Raw genomic sequence first — 25,630 nt, forward strand, 5'->3', positions numbered from 1 at the left:
AACGAAAGCTCCCATATGATAGCGGGCTTCCTTTGTCAATCACATTAACAACGGTAAGGTTTAAAACGCAAGGATAATTGTTCTCAAAAGTTACGGTTGCATTAATAAACTATTTTATGCAATTTTGATGTACAGCAGGGGGGGCGCTAGAGGGCGCACTAGCTAATGGCCGCACTCTAGTGAGGCTCTGGCTGCCTGGCCAGAAGGATCCTGAAATTATCCTGTAATCCTGCGAGTGGACGCCCAGTAATTGCAGTGCTGGCGGCCCAACCTGTGATACAGCTCCGGTCCAACTTTGGGAGCGATCCGACCTCGGATGCCTGAGTTACGAGGCTGGACGAATTGACCGGTGCACGCTGCTGCGGTGCACTGCCGAGGCGCCCGGACACCAGCCTGCGCGAGCCCGCAGCTCTCCACGAGGCGGCTAGGCCTCGGGATCGAGGGGCCTGAACTCCTGAAGAAGGGTGCTGCTGGAGGCCCTCGGGCGGCAGCGGAGGTGAGTCCCTCCCCCTGCGGAGCCACTGCAGTGCGCGGGGGGGCTCCGGGCTGCCCCGGCGGACCACAGAGGGACCGGGAGCCCATCGCGGTGCACGCCTGCGTCTGCCGAGTGAGGCGGACATCTCCCCGGCATTGCTCCTCGCAACCCCGCAACTGCCCCTGACCACTGCAGCCACCTGGGAGCGGGGACCTGCGGCACAACAGCGGACATTCGGAGGGCATAGGTATTGCCCAACTTACGGATCCTGCTCCGTGCATCTGGCGCGCTGGCCTCCCCCTGCGCCCTGCGGCCTACCACCATCCCCCGCTGACTCTCCCCGGGCTCCGGACCGCGGGGCCTACCGCAGCCCCTCACCGCCTCGCACATAGTTAATACTCCGGTGCGAGGGCTCTGGGGACAAGAGACTGCCTGGGTTAATTTGTGCCTCGGGTGGGGGATACCACCTCGGACGAGATTGCCGCTGGGGGGCCATCAGGATACACTGGCTGGGCTGGGAGCGGTAGACACGCACACTAGAGTCAGACGCAGTGCCCGGGGGGGTGCTCACAGTCACGGCACGATGGGCAAAAATGACAATAAACAGCCCAAGCTCTCATTCGAACCGGCGGCTGTCAAAAAACCGTTACGCAGCATGGCGGGGACCAGCTGAGCCCCAGGATCGTCAGGCACTGAGCCCCCCTCGGCCCCCTTGGCCCCGGAGCTCAGGCTGATGATGGAGGAGATGCGGCAGGGCTTCGCTACGATAGTTGACAAGGTCGACCGCTTATCGTCCAGAATGGATGGGGTTGCGCAGAAACTGAAGGTCCACGAGGAGCGCTTGGGGGAGGCGGAGAGGCGCATCTCTACCACTGAGGACACTGCTGCTGCCCACGACACGCGCCTAACTAGAATGGATAATATCCTGAGAGTAATAGCGGCAAAGAACGAGGAGTTGGAGGCGAGGAGCAGACGCAACAACATACGCGTCACAGGGGTTCCGGAATCCACCAACACTAGGCGCATGGAGGACTACGTGGAGCGCATCCTCCTCACGGCAGTGGGTAAGGAGGCCTTTTCCAGCCAATTTATCGTCGAGGGGGCGCATCGCTCCCTGGGCCCGATCCCCAAGCCAGGGATGCAGCCGCGACCCATCATTGCCCGGTTACTTAACTACCGAGACCGCGACACGGCACTGCGTGCAGCCCGCACGAATCGGAATCTGGCATGTGACGGGGTACAGTTCTCCCTGTATCCGGACTTTACACCCATGGTGCAGGACCAGCGGAGGAAATTCCTAGACGTGAAGAAAAAGCTGAGGGACATGCAAGTGGACTATGCGCTCCTGTACCCGGCGCGGCTCAGGGTAACCCATCAGGGCAAACAACACTTTTTTACAAACCCGCAGCAGGCCGAGGACTATGTCCGGAGGTTACGTACCGCCAGAAGGGACAGACGAAACGAGGGAGAGGATGCGGCAGACGAAAACCCTGCCGAACACGTGGAACCCTAACTGTGTCCTTATGAACATTTGATCGCTGACTCCTGATGATGGAATAGGGGTTGGACTCAGATTTGAGGTGCCTGCTGCCGGTGAGGGGACCAGGAACTGCCTGTGGAAACTCGTTTGGTAGATTTGCTGCGTCGTGGGTCACTGGTGGGCGAACACTGCTTTTGTATATATTTGCCCCTCTGCTGGAGATGATCTGTGACTGGGTAATCTGTAGGCAGAGTTGAGACTGGAATGAACAGCGGTTGCTCCTGGGATGGACCTCCTGAATCTATTGGTGACATTACCGGCATGAGGGGAGGTGATGTGAGAAATTACTTGTTATATGGGTACTAGCCCGCAGGGGTAATACATGCCAGGCATCGCCCCACCTTCTCTGTCTTCTCCGTATGGCGCATGCGGGTCGAGACGGGAGTGTTGGGGTGTTGGGGTGCATTCCTCTAGTGTCCTTAGGAGGGTATTCCCCAAAAGGTTTTCCTATTGTTCTTGATTGTTGGGGTCGGGGAGGGGGGGGGGGGGGATATGGTACTGGCAAGATTGGGTTGCTTCAGTGGGTGGGGGGGGGAGCTGGAGATCGGGGGCTGAACAGTTGTGCGTGGGGGGAGGGGTGGGACTTGGATGTTGGGATGCGAGTTGTTGTTGAAAGTAGACATGTTGTTGCGTATGACATGTATGACATGTGTGCAGGTACTGGAATTCATATTTGTGAACGTTTGGATGTTTGTGTGGAGAGAATGTTCTGGACAGCGGAAAGATTTGCATCGGGTACATTTCGAGCGAGGGCTACAGCATTGACCACAAGCTTCCTTCAGGGGTACGGTGACAAACACGGGTGATGATACGTCGAATACTGTCTCCATAATGTCCTGGAATGTCCGTGGCCTTAATAACCCCCGCAAATGCAGGAATGTGATTGCTTATTTAGATTGGCATCATGTGCAGATAGCGATGCTCCAGGAAACCCACCTTAACCCGAATGGTGTCCCTAAGTTTGCGAGCAGATGGGCGGGAGTTTTCCTCCTATTCCACATACTCTAGGGGGACTGTTATTTTAGTCAACAAACAACTACAGTTTCAAAAGCTGGGTGTACGAGCGGATAAGGAGGGGAGATACGTCATTCTTTGGGGTAGATTGGGCACTGATGTAATAATACTTGTGAATAGCTATGCACCTAATGTTGACACTCCTGGGTTCTTTTTGTCACTGTGGGGCCATGTACTAGATATCGAAGCCACTCACATTCTTTGGGGGGGGGACTTCAACCTATCGTTATATCCAGTAGCGGATAGATCGGACAGTAGTATACAATACAACACGAACGCCAGAGATACACTTCAGGGCATACTGACGGAGGCTGGACTAGTGGATAGCTGGAGGCACACACACCCGACGGTTAGGGAGGGTACACATTTTACGGCACATGCACGCTCATGGGCGCGGATCGATTACTGCTTTATCTCGCGAGGCCTCGCTGGGGGAGTTGTTCGGGTGAAACATCTGCCTCGTACCTATTCGGACCATTGTCCTGTCTTGACAGTATTGGAGATGCCGGGGTATGCTAGGGTGCGTCCGCCATGGCGGCTTTTTCCCTCAGCCTTGCTGGACCCTGTCTTTAGACATGAACTGGGAGAGGAGATTGAAGCCTTCTTTCCGAGGAACAAGGGTTCGGTCGACAAGGTCGAAACGATCTGGGAAGCCTTTAAGGTGACAGTACGGGGGATCACGATCTCTAAAAGTTGCGGAATACTGAGGGACATTGTGTGCACATTACATAAACTTGAAGCAGAGCTTAAGGCGTTGGAGGCGAAGATGGTTGGAGATCCCTGTCCTGACCTCGCGGGGAAATTCAGGGCATTACTGTCGACCTATGAGGAAGAAGCGGCCAGGGAAACGAAATTCCGGGGCAAATATTGGACGGCTAGGCGCTACTGTGAGGGGGATCGACCGGGTAAGGTGCTGGCCGCTCTCACGAGACACCAGCGCTTCGCCACCCATATCCTGGAAATCTCTGATGGGGAGGGTAGGACTTACCAGGATTCCCAAGGAATTCAAAACACCTTCCTACAGCACTACCAGCGTCTATACTCCACGCAGCAGGTAGGTGAGGTGGAGTTCAGTAATTTCCTGGACGACATCGCACTCTGTTGGCTTAGTGATACCGACAGGGCGTTCTTGGGGTGCCCGTTCGAACTGGACGAGATCAGAGAGGCGATCATGTCCCTTAGCAATGGCAAGGCGGCGGAGCTGGACGGTCTACCGGCCGAATTTTATAAATGTTACATCGACATCATGGCGCCGGTACTGAAGGAGGTTTTCGAGGACTCGCTCGAGGTAGGGATACTGCCGGGCTCCATGAGAGAGGTAGCGATCACGTCCCTTTTGAAGCCGGGGAAGGATCCGAAGGACACAGACGCCTATCGCCCCCTGTCGCTGCTCAACTGCGATGCAAAGATCCTTGCAAAAGTGCTGGCGACTAGGCTGTGCCTGCTTATGAACACCTTGGTGTTACCGGACCAATCTGGCTTTGTCCCGGGGAGAGCTACGTCCCATAACTTGCGTACACTGTTCTCCCTAATACCCACCATATCGCCTGACTTGCCGATCGCTGCTGTGTTTCTGGACGCCACCAAGGCGTTCGATTCGGTAGAGTGGGGTTACCTACTAGCTATACTGAGCAGAATGGGGTTCCCCCGGATCTTTATAGCCTGGGTGAAGCTGCTCTATACCTCACCGGTCGCCAGGGTCGTCGTCAATGGGGTGCTTTCGACGCAGATGCCGATCACGAGAGGGACTAGGCAGGGTTGTCCCCTGTCACCCCTGCTTTTCGCCTTGGCGATTGAACCGTTGGCTTGTAGAGTGCGTCAATTGCACAAGGCCAGCGCCTTTAACTGTCATCAGCGGCAGATAAGTATTTCCCTCTATGCGGATGACGTTACTCTGTACGTGCGTCACCCACAGGATCACCTTAATTCGCTACTGAGGGAGTTCGTGGCGTTTGGCGGCATATCCGGGGTGCATATAAACTGGAAGAAGTCGCAATTCTTCCCCCTCACGGCATCAGTAGCCCGGTTTCCGCTGGATTACCCCCTGGAGTGGTGCAGCTCTGACTTAAGGTACCTGGGCATAGAGGTGTCGCTCGATAAAGACGACACTATCCGGTCAAATTACGGGGTGGCTATCTCGCAGCTGACCGATAATGTGTCCCGCTGGCGGGCCCTGCCGATATCAATGGCAGGAAGAGCTTCCCTGATCAAGATGGTCGTCCTCCCACGATTCCTATATCTATTCCAAAATATTCCCTACTATCCGGGGGCCTATTTTTTTTAAACGGCTCCGTTCTGAGCTTCTGCGCCTTTTCTGCGGTGGAAAGCAACCACGCCTTAGCTGGAGGGTCTTAACACAGCCATACGATAGGGGAGGATTCGATGTGCCCGATATGGAATTGTACTACCTCAGTGCTCAGGCTCAACACTCCTATCACTGGGTTAACCCCGCTCCCTTCATGCCACAGGTCGCTGCTGAGGACTGGATCGTTCATCCGCTCCCGCTTAGGGGCATGCTGATGGGACTGATTGGGGATGTCGAGACGCCTGCTACCACTGTTACTTGTACCATTGATGCCTGGCGGAGAGTAACTAAACTGCTGGACGCCCCCATGCTTTATTCCCCGGCACTGCCCCTTGCATATCACCCGAAACTTTCACTTTTAACGGAAAACGGATTCCGATCCATGTGCAAACGCGTACACCTTAATACATGGGGTGACCTATTTCAGGAAGGAACGTTCCGTACCAAAGAACAGATGTTCCAAACCACCGCTCCGACACCCATGGAGGTATTTTACTATATCAGACTCCGGCAGGGTATGCGAGACATACTCCCCAACTTCCCGGAAGAGCCTGGGACGGCACTGCCATTGCATGTCATGCTCATATCAGATGGCAAGCACTTAGTGTCTAAACTATATGCTGCTATACGTGGGCAACGCCCAATGATGCTGCCGAAGGCTCGCACTAACTGGGACTCTGAGCTGCCTTCTGCACTCACAGATGAGCAGTGGAGCTATTGCTGCTCGCTCACGGCTAGGGTTTCCTCCAGTTGCCGGTTGAAGATTATTCATTATAAGTTTGTGCAACGCTACTATTATACTCCGGTCAGGAAACTCCGGTTTCATCTCTCGGAGGATGATAGGTGTGCTAGATGCCGGGCGAGCGGCGCGGATTTCCTTCATCTGGCCTGGGACTGTGGAGCCATACAAACGTATTGGGAACAGGTACACGCCGCACTCCAAATAATGATTGCTGGCCCACTGCCCATGGAGCCAATAGTGATGCTGCTGGGTTACACCAAACATGTGCCCAAACCGGACCGCAAATTTGTTGACATTGCATTGCTCCTCGCTAAACGGAGAATAGCTTGCAGGTGGGGGAGAGGGAGAGCGCCAAAATTTAAGGAATGGCTCGACGACCTCACATACTGCCAGGACCAACATGGCGTTTATGCGGAATTGCTGCCCGCCCGCTGCGCGCCTAACGATTTCTGGTCTCCCTTGCAGGTGTACTGGCTGTCCCAAGCGACACATAGCGACTCCTCTGGAGATGACGAACCGGTCCCGGGCCTGTGAGCGTATAGATGATATGTATTGCATTCACCATACTACTTCACACATGGTGGGAGGTAATTTACACCGCCTAACATGCGGCAGGTAGCCGCGACAGCTGGGTAGACACTGATGATGAGGGGACTGGGAATATCCGAAGGCCTTATGACACTGTTTAAGGGGGGGACCTCTCTCATCCATCCATTTTTTGGGATAGTGGTAATGGACACACGCACTGATGGCCAAGCCCGCTCATTGCTGTAGTTGACACTTGAGAAGGGGAACGTTGAGCACGGCTTCGCTCTATGGCATGACCCGAATCTCCATACACTAGACATTAGCTATGCTTCCCAGCGAGAATGCACACACTTGAGATACGTATGGGGCACTGCTGCACATAACGACATAACCGACTGACTGGACAGTTGGCAGACGATTAGGGGTTGGTGGAGTGTGGTGCTGCCGCCCCTGCTGGCCTGACCTCATGCCTGAATGTGGCCGGGGGGGAAGCCTTACATCCTCCTTACGCCCTTGACTGTGGAGGGGGGGGAATTTCCTGGTATACTGGCATCCCATTGCTGTACACGTGTCACTGTGCCTAATTTGAAACGGACTATGTGAAGCTGTTGCCTCTCTATTGACTGTACCGTGATTGATGATGTACTGAATTGCAGATGCTGTCACTGTCATGTTTTGTTTTGTGCTGAACGTAACTAATAAAGGTTTAAAAAAAAATTTTTTTTGATGTACAGCAGTGAACCAAAAATAGCGAGACATACATAAAGCCAAACATGGGTACGATCTTTCTATTGAAGGTGACAAATGGCCTCATATTAGGATTCCTATATTTCCAAATAATTAGGTTATTTATTCCTCAAGTGTCCATAGTAAAGGGACATGCAGAAATATAGTGGGGAGCATTACATCTCGGTTCCTAGGTTGACATACATATGCATTTGGACAAAAAACATCAAAACTCGTCTGCAAGAAACATTATTACATGTCTTGGGCATGTTATTAAATGTCTTAAAGTGTATTGTTGTGAAGACATGGTAATTAATTTTCAAATGAGGATGTATATTAAATAGCATCTCTCCAAATCAATTCTTATGAATTTTCTTATTGTTTAGTCTATGAATTATGAGTTTGTGGTTTTGATATTGTATCAACTGGGACCCCTTTTCATATACTACTGACTCAAGGCTGATGCCACTTCAGCTGTCCCCTTCACTGTGTGTGTTCTCCTGTGGAGGGCTCTACCTCCATCTCTACATCTTCTCTTTGGAGTTTGGGGTGATTATTTTCTTCCTCTGTACTCCTCTGGCGTTGTCTGTCCCTCCGGGGCTTTCTGGCGAATGTCCCTGGTACCTTGGATGGGCTTGGGTATCCTGGACTCCCTTTGCCTCGTTCTTGCTTCCTTCTGCTTGGTGGGGGCTGGGCCGCCCTTATTGTCCCCATTGCACATCCCCTGCTGGGGCCCTGTGTTTCTTCCTACTGGGGAGGCTCTCTCGCAGGCCCACCTCCCTTCTGGATATGACTAGGGTATCTATTCTATGTTAAGAAATCTGCGGTAAGTAGTCTATCAGATGTACAAGTTACTTAGCGAGGTGTGGCTCACTGGTTAGAGGCGGCAGACCCGGAGGCTGAGAACGGCCCGGGACCAGGGTTCGATTCCCGACGCGGCAGGGTCGAGGACCAGGGTCAGCGGACTGATAATTCTCGCCTCGGTGCCCACTTTGGGCAGTGATCACACTCGGTAACTCTGGGCATTAAGCTTGCCTCATCGCTACAACGGCCCCCCACAGACGCCGGGGATGCCTGGCTTCACCTTGGAGATACCCAGCATGGGACCATCTCACAGGGAAAGCCAGGACGGGTTCCCCAGCGGTCATTCGCGCCAGGATACTCCGGTAGTAATTGAGCGCGCTACAAAACACCTTACATTTACATTTACATTTACTTACCTTCGGTAACGGTGTATCTCGTAGAGACGATTCTGGCCGCAGATTCCTTCACGACCTGCCCGTCCTCCTCGTTCTGCGAGGACCTTCAACTTGGTCTTCTGCACTCGCCTGCCTCGATTTGGTTTTGTCCTATACGAGTGCCCTCTTTCACTTCCTCCCTAGTGGGATGCTTTGTTCTGTTTGTTTGATCCACTCCTTCCTTTCTGATGATTGGTTGGTGGTTTCATGGGTTCTTTTGCGTCCCTGCACCCTGGTCTTCCAGTGTGTGGCCTACTCATGCTCTTCTCTCTTTTCATTTCTTGAAATTTGACTACTCTGCAGTCCTCTGAGTTGGGGTCTCTTGGCTGTGCCTCGGCCCTTGGCTCTTTACAGGGGATGCGCCTCTCCTTGCTGGTGTTGTCTTGGGGTATTTTGTCGTTACTCTTCTGTTCTGGCCTTGTTGTCCTTCACTGTTTTTAGACTGTGGTTGCAGGCCTCTTTCTTCTGCTGTGACATTTTTCACTTGCTTTTCTGCTCCCAGGGAGGATGTTGTGTTCGAGGCATGTGGGCTGCTGAATTCATATCTGTGCATAGTCCGCCACCTAGTGTTGGGTCCGGATGATTGCACATTGTTGTCCTGGAAGAGTCTTCGAAGTATCACGAGATAGGTGGCTCCTCCCCTGGACTACAGTGCGCATGGGCATCGCCTCCATCCCCAGATTGTTTTTTTCCGCCATAGGGTTCGGATGTGTTTTCGGTTCCCTCCTTCGGAACCGATAGTTGTTCGATTTTACTTGAGACCAAAAGGTCTTTAGGCTGGGCGTCGGTATAGTTGCGTTCGGGTTTTCTTACTGACTCTCAGCTCCATTCTCCTAACTGCCCTTCCACGTGCTTCGACGCGGACGGGCCTACACTAACGCATTTGCGATGGAGCGGACTCCATTCAAGAAGTGTCCGCTATGTCACTCGAAATATTCGCACCTCGACGTGCACCCTGTGTGCAACACATGCTTGTCACCGGATCACCGTGAAGACACCTGCATGGCTTGTTCAAAGTTTAGAAGTAAGAAAACTTTGAAGATTCGCCGGGCTAATCGACTCCAGGCACAGTTGTCGGCTTCGGCACCCTCACCTGATGACATCTTTCAGGAATCGATCGAGGAGGAGGCCGGCGTACAAGAGTCGGACTCTGGCCCCGCGTCCGAGGAAGAGGCCTACGACGCGGACGAGGAGGCCTGCGACGAAGTCTCCGGTGAGGTAGGGGACGACGAACTGATTTGTGCCGCGATGGGAGATAGCTCAGAGGAAGAGCATCCCCAAACAGACTCCGGGGTTTCCCCCCGTCATACGGCCCAGGTCGAGGGATCGCCTTCGGGCCTTACCCGAGATCTTCCTAGAAGTCCTACGTCCCCGCCTCCGGGCCCGGTCACGGACATTTCTGGCAAGAAAACGAAAGTGAAGCCAACCGGTCCCGCACCCTCGGATGCGAAACCGAAACCGAAACTGGCGTTGGTAAAGAAGGTTCTGGAGGCGTCAACTTCCACGAAACCCAAAATGGCCGACTCGAAGAGCCACGCCAAGATGGCCGACCACAAAAGCCGCGCCAAAATGGCCGACCCGAAGTCTTCTGGGTCGGCACCGAAGGTGAAGACTTCCGACGCGGCTGCGTCGGCACCGAGAGGGGTCGCGGACCCGAAGACGGCTTCGAAGAAGCGTCACGCCGACGGTGCGACAGGCCAGGGGGCGTCGGCACCGAAGGAGAGGCCTGCCGGCGACCGGGCTCTCGGAGACGAAGAGTCGCTCGAGACAGTTCAGCCCTCGGCATCCCTTACTAAGAAGGTGGGAGAATCCTTGAAGCGGATCCAACAGTCCACTGTGGTTCCCAGCCAGGACACTGTCGTGCCTAGGCCCACGCTGAAGTCTGCCAAGGAACAAACGCCCATCCGTTTTACCCTTCCTCCCAAGTCGGCGCCGAAGGCCTTCGCGCCTAAGCAGAGCGGACATTCTCAGGAAGTATTGACGCCGAAAGCTGCCTTGGTGGTATCGAAGCTTCGGCTCCAACCGCTCGCGGTGGAGGAACGTCGGGAGGTGACAATCGACGCCAACACCGGAAAATTGTCGCTCCTCAAACGTAAAATTACGTCGGAGCCGCCATTGGAACCCTTTAGAATTCCACTTAAGAGCAAAAAGTACTCTGCGGACTCTTCGGCTCTGATGGAACCTCTCTCTCCACAAGCCGTGGAGCGCTCGCCGGCCCATTCCCCAGTGCCTGAGGTGGACGTGGAGGACGACGAGTACAACTATCCTGCGTACTCGGATCCGGACGAGGAGCAGGTGCCCTGGACGGCAGGAGGCGACACGGACGACCTGCAGTCAGGTCAGGACACTCAACTTTTCGCCACGAAGACGTCCCCGACGGAGGACTCGGCGGCGTTTAATGCATTAATAGAGAGAGCTGCAGCGAACCATGACGTCGAACTGCACTCAGACCCTGTGGATGCGGACTTCTTGGTCGACACCTTCTCGGTAGCCGAAAAGCAAGTCAAGACGCTACCTATGCTCAAAGGGGTGCTGAAGCATGCACAGGAGGTATTCAAGGAGCCCACCCGGGCACGGGTGGTCAATCCTCGCATCGACAGGAAGTATAAGGCGGCGCCCACGGATCCCACGTATATTAAGGGACATTTGCCATTGGACTCCCTGGTGGTGTCCAACGCTCGGAAGAGGGCGAATTCGCAGACTACTGGTGATGCTCCTCCCCCAGACAAAGAGTCAAAGATCTTTGAGGCATCAGGCAAACGCATTGCTGCACAGGCAGCGAACATCTGGAGGATCTCTAACACCCAAGCCCTGCTTGCACGTTATGATAGGGCCCACTATGACACATTAGAGGCCATCCTACAACACTTGCCTGACCAATACAAGGAAGCGGGGGAGATGCTCATTCAGGAGGGTAAACTCATTACTAATGCATCCATCAAATGTGCCCTAGATGTAGCAGACACTGCCTCCAGGGCTATCAATACAAGCGTGTTACTCAGACGCCATGCCTGGCTTCGAATTTCTGGGTTCAAGCCCGACATACAAACCACATTACTGGGTCAGACGGTGAATCCTGACCATCTGTTCGGCCCTGAGGTGGATGCCTCCCTAGAAAAAATGAAGAAAGATACCGAAACTGCCAAGTCTATGGGGGCTTTACAAAGTCAGCAGTTTCGGGGTGGTTCTTTTCGCCGCTCCAATTCAAGAGGCACCTCAAGAGGCCAGGCACCCCAGACCACGCAATACTACAAGGGTAACACCCAGTCCTCGTATAACAACAACAAGGGCAGGGGTGGCTACAGAGGCAATAATATCAAGGGCAGAGGACGTGGAAACAATGCCTCCAGGTCCACCGCCTCCAACAAGCAGTGACGTCTTGTCACTTCCCCCCGATCACACAACACCTGTCGGGGGGAGACTACAGCAGTTCCTGCCGGCGTGGAGGTCCATCACCACGGACAGGTGGGTGAGGTCTCTTATCCAGTACGGGTACTGTCTAGAACTTACGTCCATTCCACCGGACATACCGCCAAAAGGACGTGCTATGTCCGACGAGCACTTGACCTTGTTGCAGCAAGAAGTACTAATCATGCTGCAAAAAGGGGCGATAGAGCTCGTTCCATTGCAAGAACAAGGAACAGGGGTTTACTCCCTGTATTTTCTAATTCCCAAAAAGGACGGATCACTCAGGCCGATCCTGGACCTCAGGCCCCTGAACTGGTACATCAACTCAGAGCACTTCCATATGCTCACATTGCAACAGGTGCTTCCCCTGCTTCAACGGGGGGACTTCCTAGCAACGCTGGATCTGAAGGATGCCTATTTTCATATTCCCCTGCATCCTTCACACAGGAAGTATCTCAGATTCAAGATCTTAGACCAGCATTACCAGTTCAGAGTCCTGCCGTTCGGGGTCACCACGGCACCGAGAGTTTTCACCAAATGCCTAGCGACTGTAGCAGCGCATCTCCGTCGCCAGCACGTCCATGTCTTTCCATACCTAGACGACTGGCTTATTCAGGCAAAGACGGAACAGCAGTGCGTAGACCACGTGTCACGCACCATTCACCTCCTGCACGATCTGGGATTCTCTCTGAACTACCCAAAGTCCCATCTCCAGCCCGCCCACGTGCGACAGTATCTGGGCGCGACAATCAACACTCTGGCGGCCACTGCGCAGCCGAGTTCAGTGAGAATCGCAGGTATCCAGGCGCTGATCCAACGATTCAGACCCCAGACCTCGCTTCCAGCGAGGGTGTTCATGCAGTTGATAGGCATGATGGCCTCCTGCATCTCCATTGTCCCGCACGCGAGACTACATATGCGTCCGCTTCAGGAGTGCCTGGCACGTCAGTGGACTCAGGCTCATGGGCAACTGACAGACCTAGTGTTGGTGAGCGGTCGGGCGTACAACTCTCTGCATTGGTGGAATCCACAAAACCTTTGCAAGGGCCGACCATTCCAAGAGCCTGTCCCACAGATCATCCTGACTACGGACGCCTCTCTCCAGGGATGGGGAGCTCATGTACTCCATTACACAGTGCAGGGGCTATGGACACTTCAGCAAAGGAAGATGCACATCAATGTGTTGGAACTGATGGCAATCTTCATGGCCTTAAAGGCGTTCAAAGTACATCTGTGCAACAAGGTCGTGTTGATCCGGACGGACAACATGACGGCCATGTACTACATCCAGAAGCAGGGGGGAACACACTCTCCACAGTTGTCTCATCTGGCTCAGAGCATGTGGAAGTGGGCCATTCAGAGGAACATCTTCCTCATGGCAGAACATCTCCCAGGCAAGGACAACCAGATGGCGGATCTGCTCAGCAGACACAGCCATCAGATGCACGAGTGGGAGTTACATCCATCAGTACTCCAACCGTACTTCCAAAGGTGGGGTCATCCAGAGATAGACCTGTTCGCCACAAAGGAGAACGCAAAATGCCAAAGCTTCGCCGCCAGGTTCCCACACCCCCAATCACAGGGCAATGCGATGTGGATGAACTGGTCAGGCAGATTTGCGTACGCTTTTCCCCCAGCACCTCTGATACCGCTGGTGGCGCGCAAGCTCAGGCAGCACTCGATGACTCTCATCCTGGTTGCTCCAACGTGGGCTCGCCAACCATGGTACACCACGTTTCTGGAACTCTCCGTGGTACCGCATCAGAGGCTTCATCTCACTCCCAGCCTTCTGACGCAGAGCCATGGCGACATTCAGCACCCAGATCCGCTACAGCTCAACCTGGCGATCTGGCTCCTGAAGTCCTAGAGTTTGGCTACCTCAATCTTCCTCCCGATTGCATGGACATCATTCGGGAAGCGAGAAAGCCCACTACTAGAGCTTGCTATGCGGCTAAATGGAAGAGGTTTGTCGTCTACTGCGTGGAGCACAGCATTGACCCGCTAGACGCTTCCATTCAAAACATCATATGTTACCTCTTTCACCTGTATCGGTGTAATCTAGCTTACTCTTCCATCCGCATTCACCTGTCGGCTATGGCAGCATACCTCCAAAATAGGCAACACCTGTCACTCTTTAAGGTCCCTGCTATCAAAGCTTTTCTGGAAGGACTCAAGAGAGTCATTCCACCAAGGACTCCACCAGCTCCTGAATGGAACCTCAATGTGGTTCTTACAAGGCTGATGGGTCCCCCCTTTGAGCCACTACACTCTTGCGAACTGCAGTTTCTGACCTGGAAGGTGGCTTTCTTAGTAGCAATCACATCGCTACGGAGGGTTAGCGAACTGCAGGCGCTCACCATCCAAGAACCTTTCTTCCAGGTACATGCCAACAGGGTGGTGCTCCGCACTAACCCTAAATTCTTGCCCAAAGTGGTCTCACAGTTCCACATGAACCAAACTATTGAATTGCCGGTGTTCTTCCAAAACCCAGAGACGCTGGCGGAGCGGATGCTCCACACTCTTGATGTGAAGAGGGCCTTGATGTATTATGTGGACAGGACAAAAGATTTCCGCAAAACCAAACAACTTTTTGTTGCTTTTGCCACTCAACACAAGGGAAACGCAATCTCCAAAGCAGGAATAGCTAGATGGATAGTAAAGTGCATTCAGATCTGCTACGCTAAAGCAAAGCGCACTCTCACTATACCACCGAGGGCCCACTCCACTAGGAAGTTGGGGGCCTCTATGGCGTTCTTAGGTAACATTCCCTTAGAAGACATCTGTAGAGCAGCCACATGGTCTACCACTCATACTTTCACCAAGCACTACTGTGTAGACGTGCATTCAAAACAACAGGCAGCTGTTGGTCAGGCTGTTCTAAAAACGCTTTTTCAGACTGCTGCAGCTGGCACGGGCGGCCGCCGCTAATGGAGGGACTGCTATGTATTCTATGCACAGATATGAATTCAGCAGCCCACATGCCTCGAACTGCAAATGCTACTTACCAGTATGCATCTGTTCTTGGCATGTAGGGCTGCTGACATTCATATCGCCCACCCTCCTCCCCGGCGCTTGTAGCAGCTGGAGTATGTATTCATATACAAACATATGCTCATAGCATGGTCATCACTCACTTCTTCACTCCATCTCTGCCTATGGCTAAAAACAATCTGGGGATGGAGGCGATGCCCATGCGCACTGTAGTCCAGGGGAGGAGCCACCTATCTCGTGATACTTCGAAGACTCTTCCAGGACAACAATGTGCAATCATCCGGACCCAACACTAGGTGGCGGACTATGCACAGATATGAATGTCAGCAGCCCTACATGCCAAGAACAGATGCATACTGGTAAGTAGCATTTGCAATTTGCTTGCAGGGTTGCTTTGCAGTAGCTGTGCTCTGCTCTTCCCTTGTTTGACTTTCGGTGCCACAGTGCCTAGCACTCTCCCGAATGGTGCTGTTCCTCACCATTCGCTTCTTCTCTTTCTGTTTATCTGATTTTTTCGCACACTGTTACCATATTCTCACAGTTTTGGTTTGTGATGGCTCCGCGTTGTGGCGCAGAAAAGTTCTCCGAAGAAAATTGATGCAGCGCCGGGGTGGAGTTTCAGGGCGGAGTCATGTGGTACCGGCGCGCAGAGATACTGTAGCAAAGAAAATTTTCTGGATCCAGTCTCACGCCTGGGGATAATTCTATGTTAAGGAATCTGCGACTAGATTTGTCTCTACCAGATACATCGTTACAGAAGGTAAGTAACTTGTACTTCGCTCAGAATGACCCTGAAGCTGCTGGGCCTCCTGCATCCTGCTGATCATCATGCCAGGTGGCATATGCCGGCTCTGCAGTAGGACCTGAAGTTCCAGTGGGCGCAACATCAGGGGAACCTGTCCCATTACATCCAGATCTCCGAGGGTACTGCACAACAATTGCAGTGGTGGCTCACGAACCGGCATTGGGTCAATGGCAGATCCCTCTCCCTTCCCCGACCGGCTCACACAGTGGTGACGGATCCGTCCCTCCTGGGATGGTGCGGCCACATGTGAGCGGCGGAGATCAGAGAGAGTTCAGGCTCCGTATCAACCTTCAGGAGCTCCGGGTGATCCGACTTGCACTGAAGGCATTCCTTACCTCTGTCAAGGAGAGAGTAGTGCAGGTGTTCACAGACAAACACCACCGCCATACATTTACGTTCTTGTGGCTCCGGACTGGGCACGAAGATACTGGTATCCTGAGCTACTCAGTCAGTCAATCCCCCAATTAGTCTGCCTCTTCAGGAGGACCTTCTGTCGCAGCAGCAGGGGACGGTCCTCCACCCAAACCTGTCCTGTCTACACCTAGATACATGGAGATTGAGCAGCGACAGTTGAGGCCATTTGACTTGCCTCCTGAAGTCTGTGATGTGATTCTGGCAGCCAGGCGTCCCTCCACAAAAACGGTATACGCCTGCAGGTGGAACAAATTTGTGGCATGGTGCACAGCAAAGGCTGTGGATCCACTCTCTGCCCCCCTTTCAGAGGTTCTCCTCTTCCTTCTGTCTCTTGCCCAGCAGGGCTCTGCTCTGGGTACTATCAAGGGCTACCTCTCGGCCGTTTCAGCCTTCTTAAGGCTTCCTGATCAGCCTTCTCTTTTCCAGTCCCCTGTTGTAAATAGATTTTTGAAGGGCATCACAATAATTTTCCCTCCTGTTCCCTTCGTGATGCCTCAGTGGGACTTGAACCGTGTTCTGACCTCTCTGATGTGCGCTCCCTTTGAGCCACTTCATAACTGTCCTCTTCGTCTTCTGACTCTTAAAACTGCTTTCCTGGTTGCCATCACCTCTGCCAGGAGAGAGAGTGAGCTCCAGGCTCTATCTTCAAAACCTCCTTTCCTCTCTGTCCATCCGGACAAAGTTGTTCTGAGGACTTGTATTTCTTTCCTGCCCAAGGTAGTCACAGCCTTTCACATCGAGCAGTCCATCACCTTGCCCACTTTCTTTCCGCCTCCGCATTCTTCGAAGGAGGAAGAGAGTCTCCACCGTCTGGACCCAAAACGTGCGCTCTCCTTCTATCTAGATCGCACACGCCAGTTCCTGGTGGACAACCAGCTCTTTGTTGGTTACGTGGGCGCTAAAAAGGGACGAGCGGTGCACAAGCAGACCTTCTCTCGGTGGGTCATCTTGTGCTTGAATGTTTGCTACTCCTTGGCGAAAAAGGAGCCCCCTGTTGGGCTGCGCGTCCATTCCACTCTTGCCACGGCGGCTACTACTGCCCTCAGCCGGGAAGTCCCCTTGCAGGACATCTGTCAGGCACACGTTTGCAGCCTCGCTGCACACGTTTGCTAGGCACTACTGCCTGGACAGCCAAGTCTGGAGAAATGGCTTTTTCGGCCGTTCTGTTCTGTTCTCCAGAACTTTCTGGTGTGACCTTGGTTCGCAAACCCACCACCGGGGTTGGTATTGCTGGGGTATCTATTCTAAGGTAAGGAATCTAACACTAACGTGTTTCTTAAAGGTGCACAAGTTACTTACCTTCGGTAACGATATATCTGTAAGAAACATTAGTTAGTGTTAGATTCCTTACCACCCCATCCATCCTCCCCGTTCTGCGAACCGATATCTAGGGTTAAGGACATCCCTTTCAGGGCCCTAGTTTCATGGCACCAGTGTCTGTTTATATCATGGCTCTGCGTTACTGGCGCGAAAAGCTATGTACAGCACACAAGGGCAGCGTCTAAGTACTCCGACGTCATCCCGGCGATCCCGACGATGGACACAGTTCCGCAAACGACGCGTAGCAACACGCCGGAGTACTGCTGACGAAAACTTTCCGGATCCAGTCTGACGCCTGGGGATATTCTAAGGTAAAGAATCTAACACTAATGTTTCTTACAGATATATCGTTACCGAAGGTAAGTAACTTGTGCACCACGCATATGCCTTGTTAAGGCACATGCGTAGTTAAGGCAATTGTGGTACGGCTTGCGGGTTAAGGGCACGCATGGCTTAGCCTGCTTTGTAATGGCTGTTTCCCGATTAGCCACACTCACATGGGCCTAGGAAACTTTAATGCATTGGGTACAGTGTAGACAGCTACTGGACAGGATTTTCTTTCTCCTTCCCCAGCACCCCCCAGCTTCACAAACAATATTGTGTGGATCCAGCTCCCATGCCATCGCAGATAGGAACCCTTTGAAATCACTCTCAAGCTCAAAATTGCCTGCAGCTTCAATTCTGTGCTGCTCAGCCTTAAACTGCATCTGAGGTCCCAGAATTTAGTTGATAGGTTTGCCAAAGGGTAGTGAAGCTAAAGGTTCTCATTGCATACAATGGTGTAGGTTGTCATTGAATAGTGCTGAGATGGAAGGTTTGGCACCTGTTTAGCTCTGCATGTGCAATCCACATACTTGGCTGGTTTATGCTTTTAGTATAGGTCATATAAGATTGCCAGGTGCCTTAGTTTCATCACAGACTTTATTGTCCAGTCCTATGCTTTATTTTAACCATATACATTTGTTGAGCTGTTGTTAATTTGAATTGAACCAATTGGATTCACAGACATGAGAAAAATGATTTAAAAAAAGGAATTGTAAGGACTGAAATGTGCGGTCCATGATGACAATGAGTTTTCTCTTAATCGTAAGGGCTAAATCGTTCACTGGACTGCCATAGCGTTTCTAAAGGATTAGTACTTATATGTACATCTCTGAAGTGTACAAATTTTGTTTTTAGGGTACTAGTGTTGAACATTCTATTGGGAGTCCTGAATGGCTCGTCTCAGCTCATAACCAACTGACCCAGGAAATGTCTACTCAGAGAACTGTGCAGTCGGATAAGGAACTACACATTGAAACGGTCTGTGAAACCATTCAAAATCTGGTTGACAACATAAAAACTGTACTCACGGGTCACAACAGACAACTGGGAGATGTCAAACATCTGCTGAAAGCTATGTCTAAGGTAACATTTGTGGAATTACTTTTATTAAAGTAATGACAAGATGGTATTAAAGTATTTTTTGATTTTAATGCAAATTCAATGTTCATGGAAATGCATTGAATATAAATAACATTTATATTCACATTCCCTAACTTTTTAAATAGTACTGTCTGATAAACTTGCAAACAGTGACTTGGATCTGCAATATCCTTAAGGAGTAATAGTACACCATGAGTGTTACTGTATTCTATATTTAGCTCATCATGTCACATTAGCATCCGAGTTTGTTGTCAAAGTACTTCTGTCAAGAGAGGTGTTTTACTTCGGTCTATTTTATTGCTATTAACTAATGTTTTAAGTGCTATCCAGCGACTTTTCTCTCTGGTAAGTGCTGATGTGGCCTGAAAACCACCAGACCTTTGTATAAAGTTTGCTTCTAACTTGCATGTTAATCTTTCCTCAAGCTTATATGTGCCACACTGTGTACACATGCCCAGTCTGTTATCGCGGTGAGTTAAACAATAGTTAAACAGTAACCATAGTTAAACTGTAGATTTCTTCACAGTGTAGCCACTGCCTTTATGCACCCATGGCATTTGACCACCAATGCCTTTCAAGCTACTGGAATATAATTGTTGATTTCCTAGAGTCCATTTACTCTTTATCACTGATATGAATATTTACAGTCTGGTGTCAGAACTACTAGTCTTGGAAGAGACACTAGCGCGGTAGCAGGGACATTCTGATGAATACTTCTAACCACAGATTCCTTACGTTTTGAAGATCTGCATGCACCAGACTGAATACGGAAAATGTTCAATCTTCTCGCCTGACGGTAGGTGGCAATGTGTGGTTCTATATCTGGATTGTCCCTTCCAAGATGTTGGCCACCCTACATAGAAGCCCCCTCCAGACGCTGACATCTGTTCCTTTCTGCACATTCTGACACACATCCTGAGCTCACTCCCTTGAATTTGGTCATGCCGGACAAACGTTATCTTGAAGTTTTCAAAAAGTTAGGGCTCCTCACATGACACTGATTTACTAGGCCATTCGGGACAGAGGCCAAGCTCAATACATTATAAAGTTAAACCTAAAACTGCTGTTTGTTACCGGTTGGTGCTCAAATATCATGAATTGAGAACTTTTGCACCTTATAATGGTCCCAAACAAAGTAATCACCAGTACGACCCCACACGTGTTTTCCTACTAAAAAAGCTTAAATTATTAGCTTTGTCAGTACTTGTTTTATGTGGGGTTTGGACGAAATATAACGGTGCATTAGTGGTAACATAATTACAGTCCAAGAGATTAGACTCCTTTACCTGTTCCCATAGGCTTTTTTTCCTGAACCATTTTGAGAAAATGCTTGCCAGTTCTCCACAGAAAAAGATCCAACACTTCCCCGTTACTACCCTTCCCTTGCTTTTAGAAGGTCTAGAACATGGTTGGAGTATGTATTGTGTGGATGGATGAGGTGCTGGTGATGTCGATCTCAGACATCCAGGCCAGCATCTGTTCACCCTTTTCCCCCCGCCCTCAAACCCTGTATACCCTAGTGGGTGGGCAAACCTCTAGCCCATTCCTCTTGTACTAGTGTAGATTTATTTTTCCAGAGTGGAAAAATTACCCATCCCTCTTTTCCTAAGTTTCCATCTGCCTGGGTGACTGGGACATATACAATACTGAGTCAGTGGCCAATACTAATAAAATATTCAGCAATGGCATCTGGTTCCACTATGGGATCTTGGATCTGATGCCATTGAAAACAGGCCAACAACAAGCACAGGGGGCACTTCTGCACTCAAACCCTTAAATATGGCTCACCTTGTAGTTCACTCTGGCATCACACCTTGGCCACTAGAGAGGTGTGTGAGAAGTTAGCCTGGCATATAATGTTCACCTTACACGACATGTTTTGATAAAGCCTAACCAAAGTTAGCATTAACCTCGACAATCCTGGAGGCAGAGTGCTTGGTTTTATGTGAGAGGGTGCCCTAGCAGGAGCTGAGGCCCTCTGCAGCTTTCGGAACCATCTCCTTATAGCTGTTCTATGATATAGCCATACCATATACTCTTAAGTGCATTATAATCCTCGCGGTTATTGCTAACTTTGGCATAGCATTATCAAAACATGTCGAGTAAGGTATCATACGAATTGGAATACTACCCCCTCGCCAATTCTGGCGACGGGGGTAGCATTCCACCCTTTTAGAGGGACACGACATATATGTAACTGTGAACCCCGGTTAAAGTTAACGCGAGCCTCAGCATCACAAAATGGATGCTGCTACCAAAGACACAAGTCTGACCTCCTGCTGCTGGGAGTCCTTCCAGCGAGGGAGGCCTGGACAAAGGGTTTCCTGCCTTGGGAGGTGCTAGCACCACCCCAGACAGGATTTTGTGTATTAGGTAGGACAGGCTGAAAGGAATGAGACCTGCCTGGGGCACACAAGGTGTCCCTGTGCATACCCCGGTTCAAACCAGTTGCTGGGGCACTCCAGCCCCAGCTCTGGCGCGAAACCTGACAAAGGATAGGGGGTGTAACCACCCCTCTTCCTGGTCCCACCCATAGGAGGGACCTAGTCGCAGCACAGCCCCCTTTAGGAGAATAAAGGTAGGAGCTGGTCCCATTCCAAATTAGATTAATCCTGACTTGAAACTTTACTAGAAGAAACTCTGGCTTCGACGTTCTGCTCCACAGAAGACTGAAGAAATCTCCCTTGTGGCCAAGGAGTGACCACCCTGCACAAGCAGGCACCATCAAGCATTCCAGCGGTTCACTTTGTCGTCTTCCCTGGTGGATCCAGACTTCAGAGCCCGACGAGACCCGGACTTCCAGACCTCTCTGACCTCAACTCACATCTGCAGCACAGCTGAGATCCGTGGGTGCGACGAGACACGTGGGACCGGCCATCTTGAAGAAACTGCACTTCGCTTCCAGCACGACTTCTGAGGCATCCTCGACGAAGTGCTTTGGGGATTGAGAAGCCCCAGTCCTGAGCAGCTCCTGCACAGATCAGCCCTCCAGCATCCACGAGATCTGCATGGGGCCCTTTTGCTTGATTGCTGCTCGACGCGTTGTCTGGTCACTTGCCGGCTGGCTAGTGGCCTCCTAGACGATGATCCACGACATCTACACCGCTGGTCTGGTTGCTCCAGACTGGCCCTTGCTTCCCTGCAAAGGAGAAGCACCCGGGACCCTCCTGGTCAGCACCAGATGCCTTTTCCACTCACCGCGTGTGTTTGATGCCGAATCCGGAACCAACACCGCCGACAGCGAGAGCCTGCGTGGGACAGCACGTGCCTCCATCCTGGTCCATGTGGCTGCAGAGTCAAGCGTCCACTCTTCACCTGATTGCGATGACAGCATCTGGTTTCTTCCTGGTTCCACTCCAGTCACTGGCTAGTGACTGTGAACATTGTCCCCTCTGCTTTCAGGTCTTCATCTTCTTTGATCCACCCTTGGATCACTCCAGACAGCTTCCTCCTGGTCGCCTGCAGCATCTTTCTTCAAGGCTTTATAGACTTCAACGCGGAAACCCGACACACTTTGACACCTATGCACCCGCAGCCCATGGGTGAGGTAACGAGCATTTCGGTGCTCAAGGGTAGATCAACTCTCCTAGTGTCCAGATTTCCAGTCGCTTTAGTCCTAACTAGTCAGAACTGTCCGTACTCACCTTTTTCGTAAATTGTACTGTCCATTGACTTTGTTACGCATCTCGCGTGTGAGTTCACATTCTGCACACGCGTCCCGTGGGCCTCCTATTACTTACCTAAGGTTAGGGTAGTGTAGTCCCAACGATCCTACAGCCTCTGCTCCATTCCTTCTATCGACTTTCTCAACCCACTTACTTAGTATATGGTTTGACGTGCCCCTAGGGCACCATGGTAATTCGTGCAACTTGAAAGTATTTTTCTTATGAGTCTTGTCATGTGCTTTGCCCTCTGATCTCATAAAGAGTTCAGAGGTGTTTTGTTATTAATAAATATATTGTTTATTTTCATAACAACCTGTTTGGTGTCCTTTCACTTGGTTTTCAAGGGGTTATAAGTGGTAAAACAGCTAGCTTCACATGCCAAAAGAGTTTAGCCTAAGACTGCTTTGTCCATGCTACCATTAGGATAGCTAGTCTATAAGGTTGACTTACAACCAATCACCATAAGGGTTGTTTGGAGTGATACAAGGTGATCACTAGAACTAGTGAGCTTCATATATCAGGCCAACTTCTCACATACTATATCTAAGTAAGGGGTGATTACACCACCTTGCCCAGGCTGTGTGAACAGACCTGTGGTGTCAGTTTGGAAGGCAAACCAGGGGTGGCACAATATATGCTGCAGCCCCTGGTAGGCCTAAGGTGCACCTATGCCCTGGGTACCTATGGTATACTATACAGGGGCTCACAAGGGTGACCCAGTAACCAATCTGGTATGTACCTAAAGTACATGGTATCCATTTTGGAGTGAGAACAGCTGGACGGTGGGTCTGATTAGCAGGCCCACAGCCACATTAAAGTCGAAAAACCAGAGAATCACAGCAAAAAGTGGGGGTGACCATAGGAAGCAGACCCTACTCTCCTACAAGGTGTAGTTGGTAGATCCCCAGGCACTATTTAGTTTGCCATTTTGACTTTGAGGAGACTTGCTCACCAGTTTATGAAAGAAGACACAAAACCAAAGGTAAAGTCTTCAGACTGGATTCTTTTCCTCCAGACTGGGCTTGAGGGATTGATTACCTTCCTGCTTGCGGAGGACCTGAACTGCAATTGGCAGGAGTGATATGGTCCCCCTTTAAGATGCAGAAGGCCCATTTGACTGATTTGCATGAAGACCGCTCAACAGACTGGGACTATGTGTAAACCAACGGTTTTTCACAGCACAGTATTGAAGGAAATCAGTCCTCGATCCACCCCTTGCCTGCATGGTTTCTGTGTGACCAAGGAGGCAGGTAGTCACCAAGACTTGGGGGCCAGTTATGTTATGAGGCCTCGAAAAATCATAGCATTTTTACAAAGACCTGTAGGGCTAGTGACTTAATTAATCTACTTGGTCTAACTATAATGCTCTTGACTCCTAAATTGGTTTCAAATGATGTGATCTGGTTAAATATTATGTTCGAGGCATGTGGGCTGCTGAATTCATATCTGTGCATAGATCGCCGCCTAGTGTTTGGCCGGATGATTGCACCTTGTTGTCCTGGAAGAGTCTTCACGAGATAGGTGACTCCTCCCCTGGACTACAGTGCACATGGGCATCTTCTCCATCCTCAGATTGTTTTTTTCCGCCATTGGGTTCAGATGTTATTCCTACAGTCCAAATTCGGAATCGAAACTAAACTTTTCTAGAGGCCAAAAGGCCTTCGACTTCGACTGTATTGTTCTCGCTCGGTACTTCTTGACTCGATCAAGCTTTCCATCTCGACTCGGTCGTCGACGCGGGCCGTTGGGCCTTTTCGACGGCACACGGGCCTGCTGTCGATGGAAAGGAGCCCGTTCAAAAGGTGCCCACAATGCCACTCCAAGTTCCCGCATACTGACAAACACACAGTATGCAACAAGTGCCTATCACCAGACCAAAAGGAAGAAACCTGCCCAGCCTGTGCCCAATTCCGTTCAAAGAAAACCATCCGGATTCGACGGGCCGCTAGGCAAGAGATGCAGCGGCAGGCACCGGAACCAGACAACATCTTCGAGGATGAACAAGAACTTCCAGAAGCGCAAGATTCAGATCTAGAAATCGTCACATCGAGGACTACTCGGACTCCGATGACGAAATCCCACCGGGGCAAATCGTGAGTACACTGACCCCGACACCAATTACCCCGTTACCGAAGGCTCCGGTCGAGGCATCGCCTAAAGGCCTTAGCCAAGATCCAAAACATCATTCAGCAGCCCCGCCGTCTGGCTCGGCTCCGAAAACAAAGATTAAGCCTTCAGAGACCCCAGGTCCAAGTAACGTTATCCCAAAGAAGGTTCTAGAACCTAAAAAGGTAGTCGACCCGAAGGGTGTCGAACCGAAGAAGGCCGTACAGCCTAAGGGCGTCGACTCGAAGAAGGCCGTCGAGCCAAAGGGTACAGAACCAAAGAGAAGCGCCGAACTAAAGAAGGCCGTCGAGTCAAAGAAGGCCGCCGATCCGAAGGGCGCCGAATAGAAGAAGGCCACTGTGCCGAAGGTCGTCGAACCGAAGGTAGTCGACATAAAGGGCGTCGTGCCGAAGCCTGTGGTCCAGCCAGAGAAGGTTATCGAACCAAAGAAAGGCAACGAACCAAAAACAAGTGCTCCTGAAACACCAGTCGATCCGAAAAAAGTCATCGACTCGACAAAGGACAGTCAACCTAAAAAACCTGTCGAGCACAGAAAGCGTATCGAACCTAAAGATCCGCAATCACTCGTCAACCCGGATAAAGAGGCCGAGCCGAGAAAGAGCAATAAGGCGCCGAAAGTTGTCGAACCCAGAAAGGTTATCGACCCGAAGGAAATAGTCGATCCAAAAAAGACTAAGCCAAAGACACAGCCACGGACAGTGGAAGAAGAACTCTTCCATCCAGATCCATCAGAAGACCAGGCAAAAATTTATATAAACCCTGAGACTGGTAAAGTCACAATCCTACACAGGAAGAAGAGGCCATTCGACACGGACTCTCATTCCCCCATTCCTCTAAATAAGAAGGACTTTGGGACTTCTCCGTCCATCCCCTTCATTCCTTTCTATCCTACTATGCCTACTACGTC

At 51.2% G+C, this 25,630-nt stretch overlaps 1 protein-coding gene across 1 annotated transcript in view; it reads left to right on the forward strand.

Annotated features, from left to right (window-relative positions):
* The window catches only part of SMG1 (SMG1 nonsense mediated mRNA decay associated PI3K related kinase), a 1,828,328-nt gene that overhangs the window by 1,649,683 nt on the left and 153,015 nt on the right, over window positions 1–25,630 (forward strand). Inside the window, exon 58 of the mRNA XM_086940872.1 lies at window positions 18,686–18,913. Within this exon, the coding sequence (XP_086796998.1) occupies window positions 18,686–18,913 (228 nt within the window). The remainder of the gene's footprint in view (window positions 1–18,685; window positions 18,914–25,630) is intronic.

The sequence above is a fragment of the Lissotriton vulgaris genome, chromosome 10 (genome assembly GCF_964263255.1).
Source record: "Lissotriton vulgaris chromosome 10, aLisVul1.2, whole genome shotgun sequence".
Classification (NCBI taxonomy): domain Eukaryota; kingdom Metazoa; phylum Chordata; class Amphibia; order Caudata; family Salamandridae; genus Lissotriton; species Lissotriton vulgaris.